At 37.2% G+C, this 22,305-nt stretch overlaps 1 protein-coding gene across 1 annotated transcript in view; it reads left to right on the top strand.

The window, feature by feature from the left end:
• The window catches only part of EFCAB3 (EF-hand calcium binding domain 3), a 63,309-nt gene that overhangs the window by 9,190 nt on the left and 31,814 nt on the right, over positions 1–22,305 (top strand). The window contains exons 8-10 of the mRNA XM_025999454.2: positions 2,945–2,998; positions 4,277–4,381; positions 12,694–12,747. Coding sequence (XP_025855239.2) covers positions 2,945–2,998; positions 4,277–4,381; positions 12,694–12,747 — 213 coding nt within the window. The remainder of the gene's footprint in view (positions 1–2,944; positions 2,999–4,276; positions 4,382–12,693; positions 12,748–22,305) is intronic.

Here is a 22,305-nt window from a genome sequence, read left to right as displayed (position 1 = left end):
CTGAAAAGGCCCCTGCTGTATCCAAACCAGAATTTTTTCTTTTCCTTCTGACATTTGTAATTCTAATTCTTTCACTTAGGAAAAAATGTGTGTGAACCAACACACCCTCCACATTGCTGTGACATTATTCCATTCAGCAGTTGAAATCTTAAACTGATGCTGTTGAACAGGTGTGGTAGCAGAACAGAATGCAAAACTTCAATTCGAGCTATTCACCAGCCACCTGTAATCTCAGCTCGCTTTGTAGGCTGGCCCTTCCACTTGTGCCCTAGATCTCCTTTCCACCTGCCTTCTCAAAGACTTAGGTCCTGCAGCTTTCCCCCTTTCTCTCTTGCATCATCAATTTCTCGCTCTATAGATTCCACTGACATGCAGATAATGCTTTCCTATTTCCCTTGTCCCCTGCCAGTTACCACTCCATCTCTTGGTTCCTCTTCACAGCAGAACCTTTCAAAAAGTTGTCTGGTGACTAATTGTAGCTACACTTGTGGTGAGCACAGCATAATGTATAAACTTGTCAAATCAGATGTTGTACACCTGAAACTAATGTAACATTGTGTTAAGTATGCTTCAAAAAAGAAGGAAGGAAGGAAGGGAGGGAGGGAGGGAGGGAGGGAAGAAAGAAAGAAAGAAAGAAAGAAAGAAAGAAAGAAAGAAAGAAAGAAAGAGAAAGAAAGAAAGAAAGAAAGAAAGAAAGAAAGAAAGAAAGAAAGAAAGAAAGAAAGAAAGAAAGAAGGGAAAGAAAGAAAGAAAGAAAGAAAGAAAGAAAGAAAAGAAAAAAGAAAGAAAGAAAGAAAAGAAAGAAACCCAAACTTGTGGTTACTCTTTGTCTCCACTTCCTCACTGCTCCCATTCACCCTTTAGTGCTCCTTTCCTACCTTGGAATTGAACCAGCTCTCAATCATCAATGACCTCTATCTCTTGCCAAGGTTCATGGTCAAGTCTCTGTTCTTATTTTACTTGATATCTCAGCAGCATTTGACATAGTGACTAACCCCTCTTTATTGAAACATTTTTTTCTCCAGACTTTTGAAGCCCCATACTCACCTGGTTTTTTCCTTTCCTCACAGAGAGCTGCTTCTCAGTTTCTTTTTCAGTCTCTGACTTTTTCCCCTGCAAGATCTGTAAATAATGACCTGTCTAGGACAAGACTCTTGGCTATGATTTTTTACCTGTATCTTCTTCCTAGGGGCTTGCATCCAGTCTCACTGGATCAGATACCTCCTTTAAGCTGATAAAAGCAAATTTATAACTCCAGTTCAACCTCCCTAAGTCAGGAATGGTATCTCAAACTAGCTATTTGAGTATCTCCACTTGGATGTCCAAAAGTCATCACAAATTTAATGGAATAGTAATTAATTCCCCTAAAAAGCCTTAAGCCCTCCTCATCTCAGTAATGGCATCCCATCTACCCTGCTGAGTGAGAAGGGGGGCGGGGTTAGGGGGAGATGAGGGGAAATGAATAGTTTTCTTCCTTGATTTCTCCTTTCCCTTATATCCCACATTTATTTTTTTAAAGATTTTATTAATTTATTCATGAGAGACACAGAGAGAGAGAGAGACAGACAGACAGACAGAGGGAGAAGCAGGCTCCATGCAGGGATCCTGATGTGGGACTCGATCCCGAGACTCCAGGATCACGCCCCAGCTGAAGGCAGGTGCTAAACTGCTGAACCACCCAGGGGTCCCTATATCCCACATTTAAATCTAGGTTCTACCTGAGAAATATGTCCTAAATCCATTTATCACCACCTATACTGCTGCAACCATAGCCCAAGACACGAGCATCCTTTTCCTGGGACACTCAGATCATCTCCTCTCTAATCCCCATTCCTCCAGTTTCCATATCCTGCATACAGTAGCCAGAGTGATCTTCTGAAAGCTGAAATCAGATCAAATTACTCCCCTTCTTCAGGGCCTCCAATGAATTCCACTACAACTAGAACAAAAATCACAACTTTATCATCAGGCCAACAATGCCCTTCACAATTTGGCCCGTGTCACACCAGCCTTTTCTCTGCCTCTCAATCATATCAAATTCTTCCCTGTCTTAGGGCTGTCACATGTACTGTTTTTCTAATTAGAATGCTCCTCCCCTAATTCTTTATATAACTATCCTCTTCCCAATCATTCAGGCCTCAACCCAAATAGATCCTCCTCAGAGAGGCCTTCCCTGACTTCCCTGTCTAAAGCAATCCTAACGTTACATTTTATTATATAACTCTATGTTATTTTTATAACATCTTAACAGTTTCTGAAATGATCTTTTTTGTTTTACATGTTGTCTGTTTCCCTCTGCTAGATGTATACTCCTTGACATCAAGAATTCTGCCAGCTGGTTTACTTTTGTATCCCCAAAGATTAGCAAAGTGCCTGACATATAGAAGCTACCCCCTATATGTTTGTTGATTAACTGATTACAATAAAAAAATACTCGAGGTCAGGTTCATTTGTTGTGTCTCCCTATACTGACCTCTAACCAATCACTGCTTAATTTAATCTTAACTCTGGTGGTCTCTAAAGCAAAGGGAAAAAAAAGAGATACAAGAATGATTCATTAGAAATTGAAAACTTGGGCAGCCCTGGTGGCCCAGCGATTTAGCGCCTGCCTGATCCTGCAGACCCGGGATGGAGTCCCACGTCGGGCTCCCTGCACGGATCCTGCTTCTCCCTCTGCCTGTGTCTCTGCCTCTCTCTCTCTCTCTGTGTGTCTCTCATGAATAAATAAATAAAATCTTAAAAAAAAAAAAAAGAAATTGAAAACTTTCTTTATTTCTAAGATAACACTATTATCTCTGAGTCTGTAAAGTTCTAAGGAAAATTTGGGGGGAAAATGCTGAATTCTTCTAGCCTTCATAGTTTCAGAATTTATGCATCATAAATTTTGTGGGTCTCAGTAAGACCAGCTTATCTGATTCTTAAGCTTATCCTATCTGCCTTACAGGTGATAGAACAATTGGACTGAATCACTTGATGGATGCTATCAGTTACATCAAGGGTAAGTTGCAAGCTATGATGAAAGGATATTATAAGTAACACCTTAATGTTTTGCAGTTGGTAGGGAAAAATATTTCCCCTTCATATATGTTTAAATTCTTGCATATATATTCCATTTTTATGGATGTTTCTGAACTTGGGTAAACAGTAATTACTGTATGTTTATGTAACAATGCCCATATTCTCTGAAATTTTCCCCAAAGAGTTTTTCAACATAGTAATAGGTATCAAGAGCCAAAGAACTATTCTTTTTCCCCCACAAACCCCACTCACAGGAATTTATCCTCTGAAAATAATTAAGCTGAATAAAAGAAAAAAATCTTGGCCTAAAGCCCTTCAGAGAAATTTGAAACAGCCTAAATATCTAACAGTATGGGATTCACTACAGACACCATGGCCTGTTAGGCTAGTGGGATATTTGTGTTGAAATGTTAACCATAAAGATTATGTGGCAACTTGGTAATACGTTAATGATATCATATTAGGTTGGAAAAGCAAAATACAGAATTGTGTATATATTAAATTTCCACACAGTGAAAGTATAGCCTTATTGTCAAAGGCCAGAAGTAAAATATGAAAAACTACAAATGGTTTTTGTGGTAGGGTAGTAGAATTATATTTTTACCCTTTATTAATCTTTAATGTTGTTGCATTATTTTTATAATGAATGAGAAAAAATTACTTCTGTGTTGAGATGAATAAAATTCTTGGAATGCATAGTGATCAGAGAAGCAAACTCCAAGCAAATATTTTTAAATAAAAATAAAATTTTAAAAAATGGTCCAGAGAAACTGAATTTTCAAGTAGGGTAGGAGGAAGGGTAAAAAGAAAACCAAATCCCTGTATGTAGTTTAACTTGCTATGGATTTTGCAATACCTCACCTGTCAATTCCTAACCTTGTAATGTACTTTCTTTTTTGTAGCCACCAGAATTAAAGACACAGGAATTTTTTCTTTTACGATTCATTCATTCATTTTAAAGAGAGAGAGAGAGCACAAGCGGAAGGAGAAGGGAGAGAGAGAGAGAATTTCCAGCAGGCTCCAGGTGCAGACTTTGTGCTGAACACAGATTCTGTCTCAGGACCCTAAGATCAAACCAAGAGTTGGATGCTTAACCAACTGCACCACAAGGGGCCCTGACACAGGACTTTTTCCGAACCTCCTGTTGATTTGGGGTATATATGTGGGCGATCATATGTATATAAGTACAGATAACATTTTTCATCTTTTATAGATAGTTCTATAATATTTCCACTATTTGTTTCTTAATTTTTCTAAGGAGAGGTGATTGATATCCATGACTTAGAAAACTTTCTAGCAAGTGAAGGAATCAAGCTCACAGAAGAAGACATGAAGGAGCTGATGCCTCATTTGACAGTTAATGGCAAGTGTTTTAAAAATTCTCTTCTCTTCCCAGAAGTGTCTTTGTTATCCTGTATATATGATCCTCAGAAATGATCTTTGTCTTTTTATCACCTCAACAATGCTTCTCAAACTTGAACATGCATATGAATCACCTGGGCATTTGTTAAAATGCAGATTATGATTTGGGTCTAGGTTGGAGCCTGAAAAATTCTGCATTTCTAACAAGTTCTCAATGATGCCAATGCTACTGGTCCATGGACCACACTTTGCCTATAAAGGTCCTCAAAGATGAAGAAATGATACATTAAGATTGTGCCCAGCCTTTCATTTTTTTAAGTCACAAGTACAAGCAATATGTTAAGGTATGATTCCAGTCCAAAAATAAGAATGAAAAATATTAGAGTAATTGAAATTTAAAAATAAAAATGAGTATTAAAGAAAGATATACAAGAGGAACCCAGGGAAGTTAAGGATTAATTGATTTCATTTATGTTTGCTCTTTGGTTTGCTTATTGCAATTTGTATTATTGAATCTGGCTACATGCTTATCTGCTGGCTCTTCTGTTCTATAGCTACTTTATTTTTTTTTCTATAGCTACTTTAGATGAGTCTTTTTCTTTTCTATTTTCTTTGCTGTTCTAATTTTTTTTTTTTAAGGTGATCTTGGAGCATTTGCAGAGTAGCATTTCTTACTATCATGCTTCAGTGATGTTTCTGTGCATCTCTGACCTTCAGTGTAAAAGATTGTATATTGACTTCTTCAACCAACAAATATTTATTGATTACTGAATATGTCCAGGCACTATACTAGGCACAGGAATATAAGAGTGAAGCAGGGAGTACAGACTTGGTTTCTCTGCTAAACCTAACTGAAAGTAGGAAGTAAAACACTGAACCAGTATGTTTCTCAAATCTTGGTTTTAAAGCAATAAATTTGAACTTACTCATTGCAAACATCACTTTCTGTTCTCTCCAGCTTCTATATCTTCTTATTCACCTAGACTTTCTTCCTCCCCTCTCTCCAATGGAGGAGAAGAGGCTCCTTTCAACACCTCCAAATCCATCGTTCTTGACCTGATCATTTCCTAGTTCTTCAAAAATTATTTTCTAAATTGAGATATTATTGACATATAACATTATATTTCAAGTGTACAACATGATGGTTCAGTTATTTTTATTTTAAAAGAATCGTTTCTTCAATAATTCCTTTCCAACACATTCAATTTCATCTTTCTTTCTTCTCTATGAAGAGGCCACATAGTCCACCACTGCTTTTTTTTTAAGTTGTTATTTATTTATTCATAAGAGACACAGAGAGAGAGGCAGAGTCATAGGCAGAGGGAGAAGCAGGCTTCCCTCAGGGAACCTGATGCAAGACTCAATCCCAGGACACCGGGATCACGCCCTGAGCCAAAGGCAGACACTCAACCACTGAGCCACCCAGGTGCCCCCTCCCACCACTGCTTTTAAAAACTAACCTTCAACTGGTTCTTCTGCCTTATAATCATAATCACTCATCCCTCATTCCTTTCTCAGCTCACTTTTATAGGAGCCACTTCTGCTCCCTCTGTTCACATTCTCTCTGAATCCTTGCAATTGGCTTCTCTGCTCACATAGCCCTTGACTCAACTGAAATAGCCCTCAGAATCCGAAATTACTAATGATTTTCTTTGCCAGCTTCACATATTCTAGCTTCCAAATGTGGGAACAACTGAGGGTTTATTTCTCAGTCTTCTCAGTTTTAATTCCTTCCCACCCTTGATTATATCACTTCCTGAGGTGGCTTCATTATCAACTCTCCATGGCAGCAGATCTCAATTCATAGTGCAGGGACACTCTCTCTTTTGAGAGGTCCATGAGATTGAAACTATTTTTAAAATAACAGTAAAGGGCAGCCCAGGTGGCTCAGCGGTTTAGCGCCACTTCAGCCCAGGGCGTGATCCTGGAGACCTGGGATCAAGTCCCATGTCAGGCTCCCTGCATGGAGCCTGCTTCTCCCTCTGCCTGTGTCTCTGTGCCTCTGTCTCTCTCTCTCTCTCTCTCTCTCTCTCTCTCTCTGTATTCTCATGAATAAATAAAATCTTTAAAAAAATAAAAATAAATAAAATAAAATAACAGTAAGACATTATTTGCCTTTGCCATTCTCATTCATTCACAAATGTACAATAGATTTTCTAATAAGCTACATGACATATCCACACATGATATCTGAAAAACCTATTAAAATATTTCTTTTCTGGGTGCCTGAGTGGTTCAGTTGGTTGAGCAGCAAGCTCTTGATTTCCACTCAGGTCATAATCTCAGAGTTGTGAGATCAAGTCCCACATCCAGCTCACACGCACATACAGCCTGCTTAAGAGTCTCTCTCTCTCTCTCTCTCTCTTTCTCCCTCTGCCCCTCCCTTTGCCTCACACTCTCTGCCTCTCAATCAAAAATAATAATAATAATAAAATATTTTTTTCTGACTACATAACTCTGAGGCCAGATTTTCTTCAACAGAAGAAATATATCATAGCAAAATAAATGCAGAAACAGATTGAGAATCCCAGCTGTCTTCTATTAAGCCAGACATTAAAGAGATTTGCAAAAATGTAAAACAATGCTATTTTAGTTTAGGCTGCTATAACAAAAATACCATAGGCCGGGTGGCTTATAAACAACAGAAATGTATTTCTCACAGTTCTGGGACCAGAAGTCCTGAGATCAGGGTGCCAGCAAGGTTGAGTTCTGGTGAGAGCCCTCTTCTGGGCTTCAGATTGTCACCTTCTTATGGTATCCTCACATGGCAGAGAGAACAGAGCAGCAGGCTTTCTCCTGACTAATCCATTCATAAGGGTCTGGCTTCACAATCTCATCCTATCCTAATCACTTCCCCAAAGCCCCGCCTCCTAATACTTTCACACTGGAGATAGGATTTTAATATCCGAATCTGGAGAGACACATTCAGTCAGTAATACTACCTTTCCCACTAAATTTTAATGCCTTAATTTTCTCATTTCCAACTGACACATATTTTTCATTAAAAAGTATGTTAACATGTACTGGATTTATTATTGCTATTTTATTTTATTTTATTTTTTTATTGCTATTTTAAAACCTTTTTGGGGAACGCCTGGGTGGCTCAATGATTGAGCATCTGCCTTTGGTCCAGGGCATGATCCCAGAGTCCTGGGATTAAATCCCACACTGGGCTCCCTACAAGGAGCCTGCTGCTCCCTCTGCCTGTGTCTCTGCCTCTCTCTCTGTGCTTCTCATGAATAAATAAATAAATAATCTTTAAAAAAGAAATAAATAAAACCTTTTTTAAATTTCTCAGTTTTAATATCTAATATGGTAATTATAACCCACGTAATAGCTATAACACACAAACCTTTTGGAGGTCCTCAAAAATTTTTAAGAATGTAAAGAAGTCCTGAGACTAACATGTTTGTTCTCTGATTATTCTTTCTCACCACAGTGTTTTCAGTTGCCTGCTAGATCTTTTTTTTTTTTCTTTTTCTTTTTTAAATGTCAGCTGAGTCTGGAAAAGATACTGCCAGATCCAAGTCCTGTAATATCCCTTCTCCACATGTAACCTTTGGAGTGTCATACCTTGAAACACAGAAAAGAGGAACTGTATTGAAAAAGTAGAGAGATTTGTCTCACTAAGATTTATCCTTTCTTCCAATACACTCACCTGAGGGAAAAATGAATCTAATTCCCAAGCAAACCAGTGTCTCTAGTTCTTCTAACTCATGGGAGAAGTTCCAGCCTGCCATGGCATTTTAATAATTTCACAACTTTTATCAGTTTTTATGAGTTTTTTTATTTAAATTCAATTAAATTAACATATAGTATATTATTAGTTTCAGAGGTAGAGTTTAGTGATTCATCAGCTCATATAACACCCAGTGCTCATTACATCACATGCTTTCCTTAATGCCTGTTACCCAGTTAACCTTTCGCCCACCCCCCTCCCCTCCAGCAACCCTCACTTTGTTTCCTCTAGTTAAGAGTGTCTTATGGTTTTGCTCCTTCTCTGATTTAATCTTATTTCATTTTTCCCTCCCTTCCCCTATGATCCTCAGTTTTGTTTCTTAAATTGCACACATGAGTGAAATCATATGATAATTATCTTTTTCTGACTTATTTTGCTTAGCATAATACCCTCTAGTTCCATCCACATTGGATGCAGAGAAGAGGAACCCTCTTGCACTGTTGGTGGGAATGCAAGCTGGTACAGCCACTCTGGAAAACAGTATGGAGGTTCCTCAAAAAGTTAAAAATAGAGCTACCTTATGACTCAGCAATTGCACTACTGAGTATTTACCCAAAAGATATAAACATAGTGATCCAAAGGGGCACCTGCACCCCAACGTTTACAGTAGCCATGTCCACAATAGCCAAAATATGGAAAGAGCCCAGATGTCTATCAATAGATGATCAGATAAAGAAGATATGGTATATATACACATGGAATATTAATTACTCACTTTTTATGTGACTTCTCTGTGTCTGATTCAAATGCTTTACAGGAAATGGGAAAGTTAGAGTACATTCAATAATAGAGGGCCTGAAGAAGTTTAAACGTGAGTGGAAATTCATGATTCACTTTATAAAAATGGATAATCTGGTGCTATGAGTTTATTTTTATATGTGTTTTCTCAGTTAAAAAAAGTAATACATATTCATTATAGGAAATTTCTATGTTCAAAAAGTGAAAGAATGAAAAAAAAAGTGAAAGAATGGAAAAGGAAAATTTTAATAATTTCTAATCCTCTCAATGATAATCTATAACTTTTCTCACCCTTAATTTTTCCCCTTATACATACAAAATTTTTGAACAAATTTGTGCTTTAAAGTCCTGCTTTCAAAGTACATTTCCATTTTCTTATTAATACTTGAAACTTACCTATTGATAGGTACATCTGATGACCCCAAATTCCTTTTTGGATGCCTGTGAAATTTAACACATAACCTCAGTACTTTCTGTTTGCAGGCCTCTTAACATGTTTATTTCTAAAATAAGTTTCCCAATGCCAAATACCACCGTCTGTACTTACTTAGAAAAGAATGAATGGGAGGTTTGAAAATGATGCTGTGAAACTCGTCAGGAGAGGCAAGTTAAAACTTGTCTTCTGCCCTCTTGCTCCTAACACAACCTCAATCCGTACTTCAGTCTCCAGTCATTTTGATTTGCTCTCTATACCAGCATTTTTCAATGAGAATGATTTTTTTTAATTGATGTATCTCTGAAAGCCTGCTTGTGTTTCAAAAAGAAGAACTTAAGAATAATTTAAGGTGTTTTATGTAAGTATCTACAAAATGAATCTTAATAAGAGAAGATAAATTTAAATTCTGGGCACCCACACTTAAATTTCCAAATGAGTCCTGTTGTCTGTTGTATTTTATTATTTGCAAAAGAAAAAAAGATGTCTTTGAATAGGTCCCATTCTATCCCATATATTGCTGCTTCTGACGCTGGTGCCAGAAAACTTTCAAAAATGTCTGCTTAGTAGCTTTTAACCCCAGCATTTAAAATCATGATGATAAATTTAGAGATATTAGAAGCAATCCTCTGTGATCCTGTATAAGATCAGTGTTCATCTGGGCAGCCCAGGTGGCTCAGCGGTTTAGTGCCACCTTCGGTCCAGGGCCTGACCCTGGAGACCCCGGATTGAGTCCCACGTCGGGCTCCCTGCATGGAGCCTGCTTTTCCCTCTGCCTTTCTCTCTCTCTCTCTCTCTCTCATGAAAAAATAAATAATTTTTAAAAATCAGTGTTCATCAATAAGCATTTATTGAGTACCTAGGCACTGTGAAAAAGAAAGTTCAGCAATAAAAAAGAGACAAGCTAAGTTCCTGCTCTCAGCAAGACTGTTTTGAGTAGATAGTATATGCTCAATAAATGCTTGCGGATTTGACTAATAGAAGTTCTAGTCTCCTGCTTTCAGATAATGGAAGATGCACTAACCCAAGCAGCTTTATCAAGGTCATTCTCATAGTAACCCTCCCAATCTGGGCCACTCAAAAGAAGTAGTTATATAACGCTATATAAAATCCCAGGGGACCTAAGTGAGTCACCCAAATCAGAATCCATCATTAAAAACCTTTTACAAAACAGAAAGAATACAACTTGCCAGTCCTGTCTGCTTGCTTTTCCATCCTTCTTTTTTATCCTCTTCCATTTCTTCTTTCTACCTGTTTTTCTTCTCTTTTCCCTGTCTCTATTAATAGACTATTTTTCTCTCACTCCTGCTGCCACTTGTTTCCCTAGTACTGTTGCCTTTTACTCTTGTGTTTCCAGTCTCTATTAAACATACATGTTTCACATGCCTACCCTGCTCTCCAAGCACTTGCTTTTTTCACTACATAACCCCATTCCACTTGTTGCCACCAAAAGTATCTTATTCTGTGAGGTCCACTGTGCATTAAAGAATATGTAGACATTGAAAAGTATGTTTCATAATTTTAGAAACTTCCAACAGTAGTGTCTATTACACAAATTCACCAGATACTACTTAAAGTCCACTTATTAACTTTTCTTATGGATATAGGTATTAAGGGAACAGATTTATTTCTAAATACAGTATTAACATTTTTTGTACATTCAAACACATGCTACCTATGATTTAATTTTTCACTCTCACATTTCTGATGACTAGACTCATTTTTTAGAGAGTGGCATTTTTTTTTACACTTATGTATCTTTTTCTCTCCAATTTCCATTTCACCATTTCTATTTTTCTAAGGAATAAAAGTAAATTTCAGCTAAGTGTAATAATATGAATATGACACTTCTATGTGAACATCAAGACCTGTCAATAATTCATGTCATTTGATGTTAAACATTCAAATTTCACCTCTGGCCTGCAGTGGTATAGGTTGTAGGGTTCTATATGAGATTTTCTAAAACCATACTTACTAGGTCTATAGGGGAAAACTCTAATATACATTTAGAAAAAGCCTACTGTGTAAAATCTGCCTCTTGTCAGAAACAGTAATCTTCCATGTCACATTGCTAACCAGAGTGGTACCACATGCAATATTCTAGGATGGCATAGGATGCCACCAGCAAACTAATATCTAGGCAGGGAGAAGAACCAAGCAATAGAGAAAAAGAGAAGAATGAGAGGGAAGGGAGGGAATAAAGGTGTTTGGTAGGTTTTTCTTAATCCTACGAATAATGTATTTTGTATTAGTATTAATCTTTCCCTTTGCATAAAGAAAATAAACCTATTTTATCTGTACTGCCTTCTACATGATATATTACCCTGTATAGCCTTCACAGTCTAAAGGTACTACCAAAACTTTTCCATGTTTCCATAGCATAACCTGCAACTGAGCTTTCTTGACATTAAAATATATATTATTGACTTTACCTGGACAAACTAAACCAAACTTAGGGAATTGAACTATTATACCCAGCACTTTTCTCCTGAGTTAATCTCCTTGTGTATATAAAATGAAACTACACAACATTTTGAGGGAAAAAAAGAAAAGAACCAGTAATATTAAAGTACTTGTTTGGTTGTTGTTCTGGCCATGGGATGAGGTAGAGCAAGGAGGGGAGATTTTATAGTCAATATTATAACATATATTGCATGCACACATTTCACAGGAGAATTCACTAGAAAGAAATCTCTATACCATTAAAAGGCATATAATTAGTCAACAGTTCATAACCAAAGCACTAAGGAAAATGAAATGGATAGTAGGTCATTCTCCTCAAGTCAACAAGTTTTCAAAGTCACTTCACTTCCTTTTATCCTAAATGATGATAAATGAATAGTCTTAGGGCAGTCCCTGTGGCGCAGCAGTTTAGCGCTGCCTGCAGCCTGGGGTGTGATCCTGGAGCTCCCTGCATGGAGCCTGCTTCTCCCTCTGCCTCTCTCTCTCTCTCTCTGTGTCTCTATGAATAAATAAATAAAAATCTTTAAAAAAAAATGAATAGTCTTACCTTCAATGTTGACTCTATAATGCTTTTTCAAAAACAAATTTTTGGAGTTTGATACATTAAGGCACCAAAAATGGCTGTATAAATTAAGAGGTTTATCACTAACCAGAGATGAAAGAGTGCACTTGTCATGATGAGCACCAGTGTTGTATGGAAGTGTTGAATCACTGAAACTGAATATACAACTGAAACTAATATTGTACTGAATGGTAACTAACTGGAATTTAAATTAAAATTATTTTTAAAAAAAAAGAGGTATGTCATATATTACTGACATTTTCTTCACTTTCCCACTCATCAGAAGAAAAGTTAAAAGAAAAATTATAATGTCCTCCTATACTACTTTTCAAAACTTTAGAAATGCATATAATTTTGACTCTTAATCTTGTCTTTAAGCAAAAGGGATGGTGCCACCACATAAGTTGGTGAAAACTGGACATGATACTGAAGGTGAGTATCAGACCTAATGTGAAAGCATCGTCATGATGGGATTTAATACTCCAGCTATTTTTCTGAGTTCCTTTTGCTTTTATAGTCCACACCACACTGCATCACATGTGATTTATCAGATATTTTCCATTGTTTTTTAATGGATTTGTTTGTGATTAATTTTTTTTTAAGATTTCATTTATTTGAGAGGGCAGAACAGGAGAGAGAAAGAGCCACGTGAGCGACAGTGGGGTGGGAGAGCACAGAGGGAGAGGGAGAAGCAGGCTCCCCATAGCAGGGAGCCCAATGTGGAGCTTAATCCCAGGACCCTGGGATCATGACCTGAGCAGAAGGCAGAGATTAATTTACTGAGACACCCAGGAGCCCCCATGATGAATTTCTTTTCATCTCTAGTTACTTTGTATCTTATTTGGTACAATTTATAGTGCAACTACACAGAGCAAATGATCCTAACTCTGCTACTAAAGAGATTAATTCAATTCACTGTGCTTTAGTGGTCTTATCAATAAAATGAAAAATGTGAATTAGATTAATGATGTTAGTTCTGTTTTCAGCTGCAAAATTCTAACTTTTGTGGTTGAAAAGACATCAAGAAAGTGAAACAACAACCCACAAAACAGGAGAAATATTTGTAAATTATGTATCTGATAAGGGTCTGATATCCAAATCAAAACATAACAATTTAAGACACTTGTAACTCAACAATAAAAAGACAAATAACCTAACTTTTTAAATGGGCAAAAGATCTAAAATCATATAAAAATGACTGATAATCACATGAAAAGATGTTCAACGTCATTAGTAGTTAAAGAAATGCAAATCAGGGCAACCTCCCCCCCCCCTCCCCCGTGGCGCAGCGGTTTGGCGCCACCTGCAGCCTGGGGTGTGATCCTGGAAACCCAGGATCGAGTCCTGCATCGGGCTCCCTGCATGGAGCCTGCTTCTCCCTCTGCCTCTCTCTCTCTCTCACTGTCTCTATGAATAATAAATAAAATCTTAAAAAAAAAAAAAGAAATGCAAATCAAAACTTCAAGCTACCACTTCACACCCACTTGGATGTCTACAAAAAAAAAAAAAAAAGACAATAACGAATGTTAATGGAGGCATGGAGAAATTGAGAGTCCTCATATATTGCCAGTGGGAGTGTAAAATGGTGCAGCTGCTGTGGAAAACAATTTGGTAGTCCCCAAAATGTGAAATATAGTTACAATATTACCCAGCAATTCCACTCCATGGGATATACCCAAGAAAAATGAAAACATATGTCCACACAAGAATTCTTACAAGAATGTTCATAGATAGAAACAAGACCTGTAATAGTTAAAAAGTGAAGAAAATCCAAATTGTCTTCAACTGATAAGTGGATACACAAAACGTGGCCTATCGATAAAAATGGAATATTGTTCAGCCATAAAAAGAAATAAGGGGATCCCTGGGTGGCTCAGCAGTTTGGCGCCTGCCTTCAGCCCAGGACGTGATCCTGGAGTCCCAGGATAGAGTCCTGTGTCAGGCTCCCTGCATGAAGCCTGCTTCTCCCTCTGCCTGTGTCTCTGCCTCTCTCTCTCTCTCTCTCTCTCTCTCTCTCTCTCTCTCTGTCTCTCATGAATAAATAAATAAAATCTTTAAAAAAATAAAAAAATAAAAAGAAGTATAGATACATGCCAATGCTGATGAACCTTAAAAACATTATGCCAAGTGAAAGAAGCCAGACATAAAGGCCACATATTATATTGTTCTGTTTATATTAAATATCAAGAATAGGCAAATTGATAGAAATAGAAGATAGATTGCCTACAGGCAACCATATGGGGAGTAGCTGCTAGTGGTACAGGGCTTCTTTCTACATGATGGAAGTATTCTAGAAGTAGATGGTGGTGATGGTTATACAACTTTGTGAATATACTAAAAACCACTAAACTCACCCTTTTAAAAGAGTGAGTTTTATGGTATGTGAATTATGTTTAATTGTCTTTAAAGTATAGGACTGACCAAAAAAAAAAAAAAAAAACCACAAGAATGCCAAATCTGTACCTGTTTACTTGTCAATCTCTATAAATGGAAAAAATAAACAATAGGCTGACCCCAAATATAAATCTTAGTCCCAAAGCACCTTCCATATACCCAGTGTATCTATCTGTGGAATCCCACTTATGTCCTGGAACTATCAGCCCCACAGATATCACACCAATCTACCAGTTCTAAACTACCTAGGATATGCCCACAAGTAAATTAAATGAAATTGCTCTTCATCCCATGTGGTTCTGGTTAGATAACTATTGGTGCACCTAAATTATAATACATGCCTATTCCCTGGGATATTTTAATTTCTTATGTATACCACCCTATTAATTTTGATGACTTCTGTCACCAATATTCACTCACAGATCATGGAAACCTGAATTTGGGTGAACTGGTCCCACTTCCCTGTCAGCTACTTTTGCCATCTTTTATATCATTATTCTTTGTTCCTAGCAGATACTAGGTATCTGCTGAAGGAATGAATGGATGCCTGTATCCATTCATTTAAACAATCAGTTAGTGTCTGCCATGTGCCAAGCATTATTCTACATGCCTAGGACAAAAATCCCTACCCTCACAGAACTCACACTCCAGTGAAGAGATATATCTAACAACAACAACAACAACAACAAAATAATAGTATGACAGAGACTACAAAGCATAAAATAAAGCAAGGATACTTTTCCAAAGAAGATATCCTGATGACATGAAAAAATACTCAACATCACTCATCATCAGGGAAATACAAATCAAAACCACAATGAGAGACTACCTCATACCCATCAGAATGGCTAAATTAACAACACAAGACACAGGTGTTGGCAAGGGTGCAGATAAAGGGGAACCCTCTTGTGCTGCTGCTTGGAATGCAAACTGGTGCAGCCACTCTGGAAAACGTATGGAGGTCCCTCAAAAAGTTAAAATTATAACAACCCTACGATCCAGTAATTGCACTACTAGGTATTTACCCAAAGGATACAAAAATACAGATTCGAAAGGGTACATGCACCTCAATGTTTATAGCAGCATTATCAACAATAGCCAAACTATGGAGATAACCCAAGTGTCTATCAACTGATGAATAGGTAAAGAAGATGTGGTGTATATATACAATGGAATATTACTCAGCCATCAAAAAATGAAATCTTACCATTTGCAATGATGTGGATGGAGCTAGAGTGTATTAGCTAGGTGAAATAAATCAGAGAAAGACAAACACTATATGATCTCATTCATATGTGGAATTTAAGCAAGAAAACAGATGAACATATGGGAAGGGAGGAAAAAAGGAGAGAGAAGCCATAAGAGACTTTTTTTAAGATTTTGTTTATTTATTCTTAGAGTGCCGGCAGGGGGAGGAGCTGAAGGGATAGGAGAGAGAGGGGAAAGAACCTCAAGCAGACTCCATGCTGAGCACAAAGCCGGATGTGGGGCTCCATCTCACCACCCTGAGACCATGACCCAAGCCAGAACCAAGAGTTGGATACTAGATAAACTAAACCACCCAGATGCCCCAAGATTCTTGACAATAGAGAACAACCTGAGGGTTGATGGAGGAAGGTAGGTGAGTAAAATGGGTGATGGGTATTAAGGAGAGCACTTGTGATGAGCACTGGGTGTTGTATGTAAGTATGTATCACTGAATTCTACTCCAGAAACCAATATTGCACACTATGTTAACTACCTAAAATATAAATTTTAAAAATGAAAAAATAAATAAAGCAAGGAAGGGGGGAATAGGGAACTCTGGGAGCGGGGGAAGATAATCAAGAAAGGCCTTGCTGATAAAGGACATTTAAGCAGAAATATAAAAAGGTAGGGAGTGAGCCATGAATAATCTGAGGCAAGAGCACTCCGTGTAGAGGGCAAAGCAAGTGTAAATGCCTTTTTATAAGAGCATGTTTGCAGTATTTGAGAAAAGGCAAACTGGCCATTCTGGCTAGAACAGAGTGAACAAGGGCAATGGGGGACATAAGATCATAAAACTAGGAGACAGGGCTATCATGTTTAGTCACATAGTCTATGCAATGCACAATTGCAGGGTTGTGCAATAAGGTATCCCAATAAGGGTGTAGTGCAGGTGCAACCAGTAAAGATCATATAAGTCTTGAAGGCTATTGTAAAGGTTGGATTTTTACCAAGTGACATAGGAAATTACTGGAGAATTTGAGCAGAGACATGATGTGATCTGACTTAAGTTTTGAAAGGATTATCCTGGCTTCTATGTTTAGGATAAACTTGACAGGTAGTGGACAAGGCAAGAGCAGAAGCAGGGAGACCTGAACAGCAGGTAGAGGTGGAGATAGTGGAAAGTAATTTGGTTACATTTATATTTTGAAGATGGAATCAACAATATTTCCTGCTAGATATATTCCCTGATGTATCCCAGGGCCTAGAACAAAATAGGCACTAATAAAATATTTACAGAATAAATTGATTGGATTAGATGTCAAATGCAAGAGAAGAGGATTGAGCATATTCCATATTAATCTTTATTAAGATTTTAATAAAATCTTTAAGAAAAAAGAATGAAATTGCTATTTCCTAACATGAAGAGATGAATGAATAGGTGACTGGATACATGGTGTTATACTTGTTGAGTTAGTAAATTCATTCAAATCCATATGGATACAAATATTATGAAAAGAAGAGCTATTAAAAATCAGAGCATTTAGTGGTTTTCAGAACATGGGTTAAGCAATTTAATATTAAAACTTGCTATAAAGTTGATGTGAAATTTTCTCATATTTGGGGGGGGCATTTAAAGATTTTATTTATTTATTCATGAGGGACACAGAGAGAGAGGCGGAGACACAGGCAGAGGGAGAAGCAGGCCCCATGCAGGGAGCCTGATGTGGGACTCGATTCCAGGACTCCAGGATCATACCCTGGGCTGAAGGTAGGCACTAAACTGCTGAGCCACCTAGGGATCCCCGAAATTTTCTGATATTTTGGATTAATTCTCAAGAATAAACCAAACAGGAGGAATATAGTTTATGTTTTCCCCTTATTGCCTTATAAGTATTATTCTTATAATCCCCCACACACCCTTGCACCGCATGCCTTGTTTGAATGGTATGGGGGCCAGGGTTTATTGCTGCTCCAAAAAAACCCATCCATGTATTTGTACATAAATTTTTAAATTATAACTATTGGTCTGAATGAGTGATAACTAAAGTCATATTGTGTAAAGGGGAGTAAGACTTTTAATTTCTGCAAATATTTCCATTATCCTTAATCTAGACTAGTCAGGAGGGAGCAAGAGAGGAATTGGGGCTCATCAGGATTAGGCCATCCCAGAGGATTTTGCCTACCCAGGCTACCAGAGTTGAGGGTAGGAAATAATATTTCCTTCATGCTGACATACCCTGATGATTTCTAGATCATAAAGATTAAGACAAGCCAAAGGGGAGGGAGTAATGATGAAGCACAATATCTCTGTCCAAAAAGGAAAGAACACCTTGCCTTTACCAAGTCATTCATTGAACACCTCCTATGATTCTGTCATAGAACACTGAGCTTCTGACCTCAAGGTGCTTACAGTCAGTGAAAGCAAAACAGCCAGGGAGAAAAAAGAGAAACTCTGCCTGTAAAGAAATTGGCCTACTGGGGCAGTATCTCTAACAGAGAGGTAGCTACTTTTTTATTATTCTGAAAAGTCCAGTTCCCATCAATCTGGTAAATGATAGAACTTGTAAAATGTTCGTCTCTTTAAGGCTCATATATCTTTATCTGTACAAGATGGATCAGATATTATATATTAGGTTTTCAGAACTTACAAATTATAAATCACACTGAGACACAACATTTTGTCATGCAGTTTTCCTGCTTTAGCAAACAGTACTACATAGGAAGAAGCCTAATACCAGATATCCTGCCCCATCTAATATTCACTTCCTTTTTATTACTTATAAGATCAGAAGAGAATATGAGCCTAAATAACTATTAGAGTAATATGGTTGAATTAATTCCCATATAAAACAGCTATATTCATTCAACATTCCTACTCAAATATCTTTAGGATTCCCCAGTACTAATAAAGTGCAGACTGCCTTAGCTTAACAATGAAGATGTGTATATGTCTAAAAAAAAAAAACAAACAAAAAAAAACAGATTAAATAAATGACATGCATGGTATAAGAAACTAGAAAAATTAATAGGGACTATGGCAATCAGGAATCTTAATGATTTTAGCTAAAAGGTTGACACTTGTTCTGCTCTAGACAATTACTGCTATGCCAGAATGTGAGCCATTTTCTGATCTTTGGGTTTTTCATGCAAAGTCCTAAACTGATAACTCTTAATTTATCCATGTTTTCATTTGTGAAATTTAAATCTTTTAAATGTTCTGTAAGGCAAATGAAACTTGTGTGAGACTCAGATTCACAATCTCTGCTTCTGTTTACCACCCAATCCAACATACCTAATCTTTTTTGCTTCCACTATCTCACTTCATGTAATGCTATCCTCTAATGTAGCTGAACTGTTCCTCATCTCCTAATCTTTATGATTATTCTACATGCTTTTGCTCTTTTTTCACTCTAAATTGCTCTTCCGGGATCCCTGGGTGGCGCAGCGGTTTGGCGCCTGCCTTTGGCCCAGGGCGCGATCCTGGAGACCCAGGATCGAATCAATCCCACGTCAGGCTTCCGGTGCATGGAGCCTGCTTCTCCCTCTGCCTGTGTCTCTGCCTCTCTCTCTCTCTCTATCATAAATAAAAAAATAATAAAAAAATTTTAAAAAAATAAATTGCTCTTCCCTCAGTGCTACATGTTAAAAATTCTGCTTCTCCATACATATAAGACCCAAAGCAGTAAACTCTTAGAAGAAAACGTAGGAGAAAAGCTTCATGACAGTGGGTCTGGGAATGAGCCCTTGGATATGACACCAAAAGTAAAAATTTTTAAATTGGACTGCATAAAAATCTAAAACTACTGTGCATCAAAGAACACAATCAACAGAGTGAAAAGGCATCCTACAGAATGGAAGACAGTATTTGCAAATATTTCAAATAATAAGGGATAAATATCTAAAATATGTAAAGAACTCCTACAACTCAACAATAACAACAGAAAAAAAAAGCGGACAAAAGAACTGAAGAGACAGTTTTCCACAGAAGATATACAAATAGCCATTAAGTATATGAAAAGATACTCAGGGTGTCTGGGTGGCTCAGTCAGTTGAGCCGTCAGCTCTTTTTTTTTTTTTTTTAAGATTTTATTTTATTTATTCATGAGAAACACAGAGAGAGAGGCAGAGACACAGGTAGAGGGAGAAGCAGGCTCCATGCAGGGAGCCAGATGTGGGACTGGATCCTGGGTCTCCAGGATCACGCCCTACGCCTAAGGCAGCACTAAACCACTGAGCCACCTGGGTTTCCTGAGCCATCAGCTCTTGATTTCAACTCAGGTCATGATCTCAGGGTCTTGGGATTGAGCCCCATGTCAGGCTTCATACTCAGCAGGAAGTCTGCTTGAGGATTCTCTCTCTCTTCCTGCCCCTCTGCCCCATCCCTGCTCATATGCCTGCTCTCTCAATAAAATAAAAAAATTAAAAATTAAAAAAAAGATTCTTAACATTACTAATCACTAGGGAAATATAATTTAAAACCACAGCGAGATATATCACCTCACACCCATCAGGGTGGCTACTGTCAAAAAAAAAAAAAAACAGAAAATGATCTAGAAAAATTAAAACCCTTGTGCACTTAGTGGAAGTGTAAAATGGTGGCAACTATGGAAAACAATATTTCTTTAAAAAACTGAAAATGGAATTACCATGTGATCCAGCAATTTACTTCTTGGTATATATCCAAAAGATTGAAAGCAAGGTCTCAGAGAGACATTTGTACACCAATGTGTCATAGCAACTTTATTCATAGTAGCCCAAAGGTGAAAGCAATCCAAGTGTCCATTGGCAGATAAATGGATAAATAAAATGTGGTACATATAATTAAATATAATTCAGCCTTAAAAAAGAAGGAAATTCTACAACATGGATGAACCTTGAGGACATTATGCTAAGTGAAATAAGCCAGTCACAAAAAGACAAATACTGTGTGATTCCACTTAGATTTCTAAAGTCAAATTCATAGAAAATAGAATAGGATTAAGGGGAAGGGTAAATGGAATGCTATTATTTAATAATTTTAGAAGCTCATTTTTGCAAGATAAAAAAGTTCTGGAACTTGGTTGCACAACAGTGTGAATATACTTAACAATACTAAACTGTATGCTTGAAATGGTTAAGGTAGTAGATTTTATGGTTTTTTACCACAATTTAAAATAATAATATTAATATTAATATTAATATACTTCTCAACAATCCCATCCAATAGGAACTGCCAGTATTTCCATTTTAATCCTGGTAGGCTCTAACAAAGTAGGTCCTTATTAAATACTTGTTTAATTAATTTATTAATTACACCATCCCTTTCTTTCCCTTTGCATCACAAAGCAGAATAGGAGGCAATGTACTAAGTTCAGAAACACTAGGGAAATGTCAAATTATGCTCACAATAGGGATGTTTGGGTGGCTCAGCAGTTGAGAATCTGCCTTCCACTCAAGGTGTGATCCTGGGTCCCGGGATGGAGTCCCACATTGGGCTCCTTGCGAGGAGCCTGATTCTCCCTCTGACTATGTTTCTGCCTCTCTCTCTGTGTCTCTCATGAATAAATAAATAAGGTCTTTAAAAAAATTATTCTCATAATAAATAAACTCTGAGAGCAGAGATAGGAAGCCTATAAAACTGCAGCTACTAAGTGAGGCCTGAAACAATTTTGAGGACTCAAGCTAAACCTTGGGTGTCAAAGGTATCTATCTGTGCTTGGTCATGAGGAAGATTAAAGACATGCCCAATTCCTGTGCTAAATGATTTATAATGCCATGAGACATTTAAGACCTTGAATATTAAAGTTTCTAATTTTAGAAATATTTTAGAATTTTTTTAGAAATATTTTTCTGTTAAAGTTTCTAAAGTTTCTAATTATACAGTAATAATTTTAATTACTTTTTAAAATTACTCCTTCCAATAATATTATAGTCTTCAACCCTATGAGAGTTTTTGTTTTGTCCTTCCTAAGCTTAAGCAATGAATGAAATGGTTCTTAATCACCATTCAATCAAGGCATTTAGGTAAAAATTTTCATTTGAACAACTTCAGCTCACTAATGTTTAACATGGAATACAAAATTAAAAAAAAAAAAAACTTCCCCTTCCCTGAAATCCCCACAATGTCAAAATGTTCTCATTCTGCAAATCACACCCACACATACCCCAGGGGTGCTAAGTAAACCACAGTGAAAACATGGTTGCTCTAAAGCTGGAAGGGGCTTGTAGGTCATTGTCACCTGGGCCTGAGCCTGAGAAGTGAATGAGGTCACAGTTGTATGATGGAACAAACCCCCTTATTGGATTCTTGATCTGATTGAAGCCCAGAGGTGGAAGGTAGCATGGCTTTAAAGTAGGCAAATATCTGGATTTTGTAGGAGTCTACGCTGAGTCTTTTTTTTTTTTAATCTATCATCTCTATGAGAGATT

This window comes from Vulpes vulpes, chromosome 2 (genome assembly GCF_048418805.1).
Source record: "Vulpes vulpes isolate BD-2025 chromosome 2, VulVul3, whole genome shotgun sequence".
NCBI classification, from domain to species: Eukaryota; Metazoa; Chordata; class Mammalia; order Carnivora; family Canidae; genus Vulpes; species Vulpes vulpes.
The sequence above is the reverse complement of the archived record's forward strand: the minus strand, read 5'-3'. Positions and strand labels throughout refer to the sequence as shown.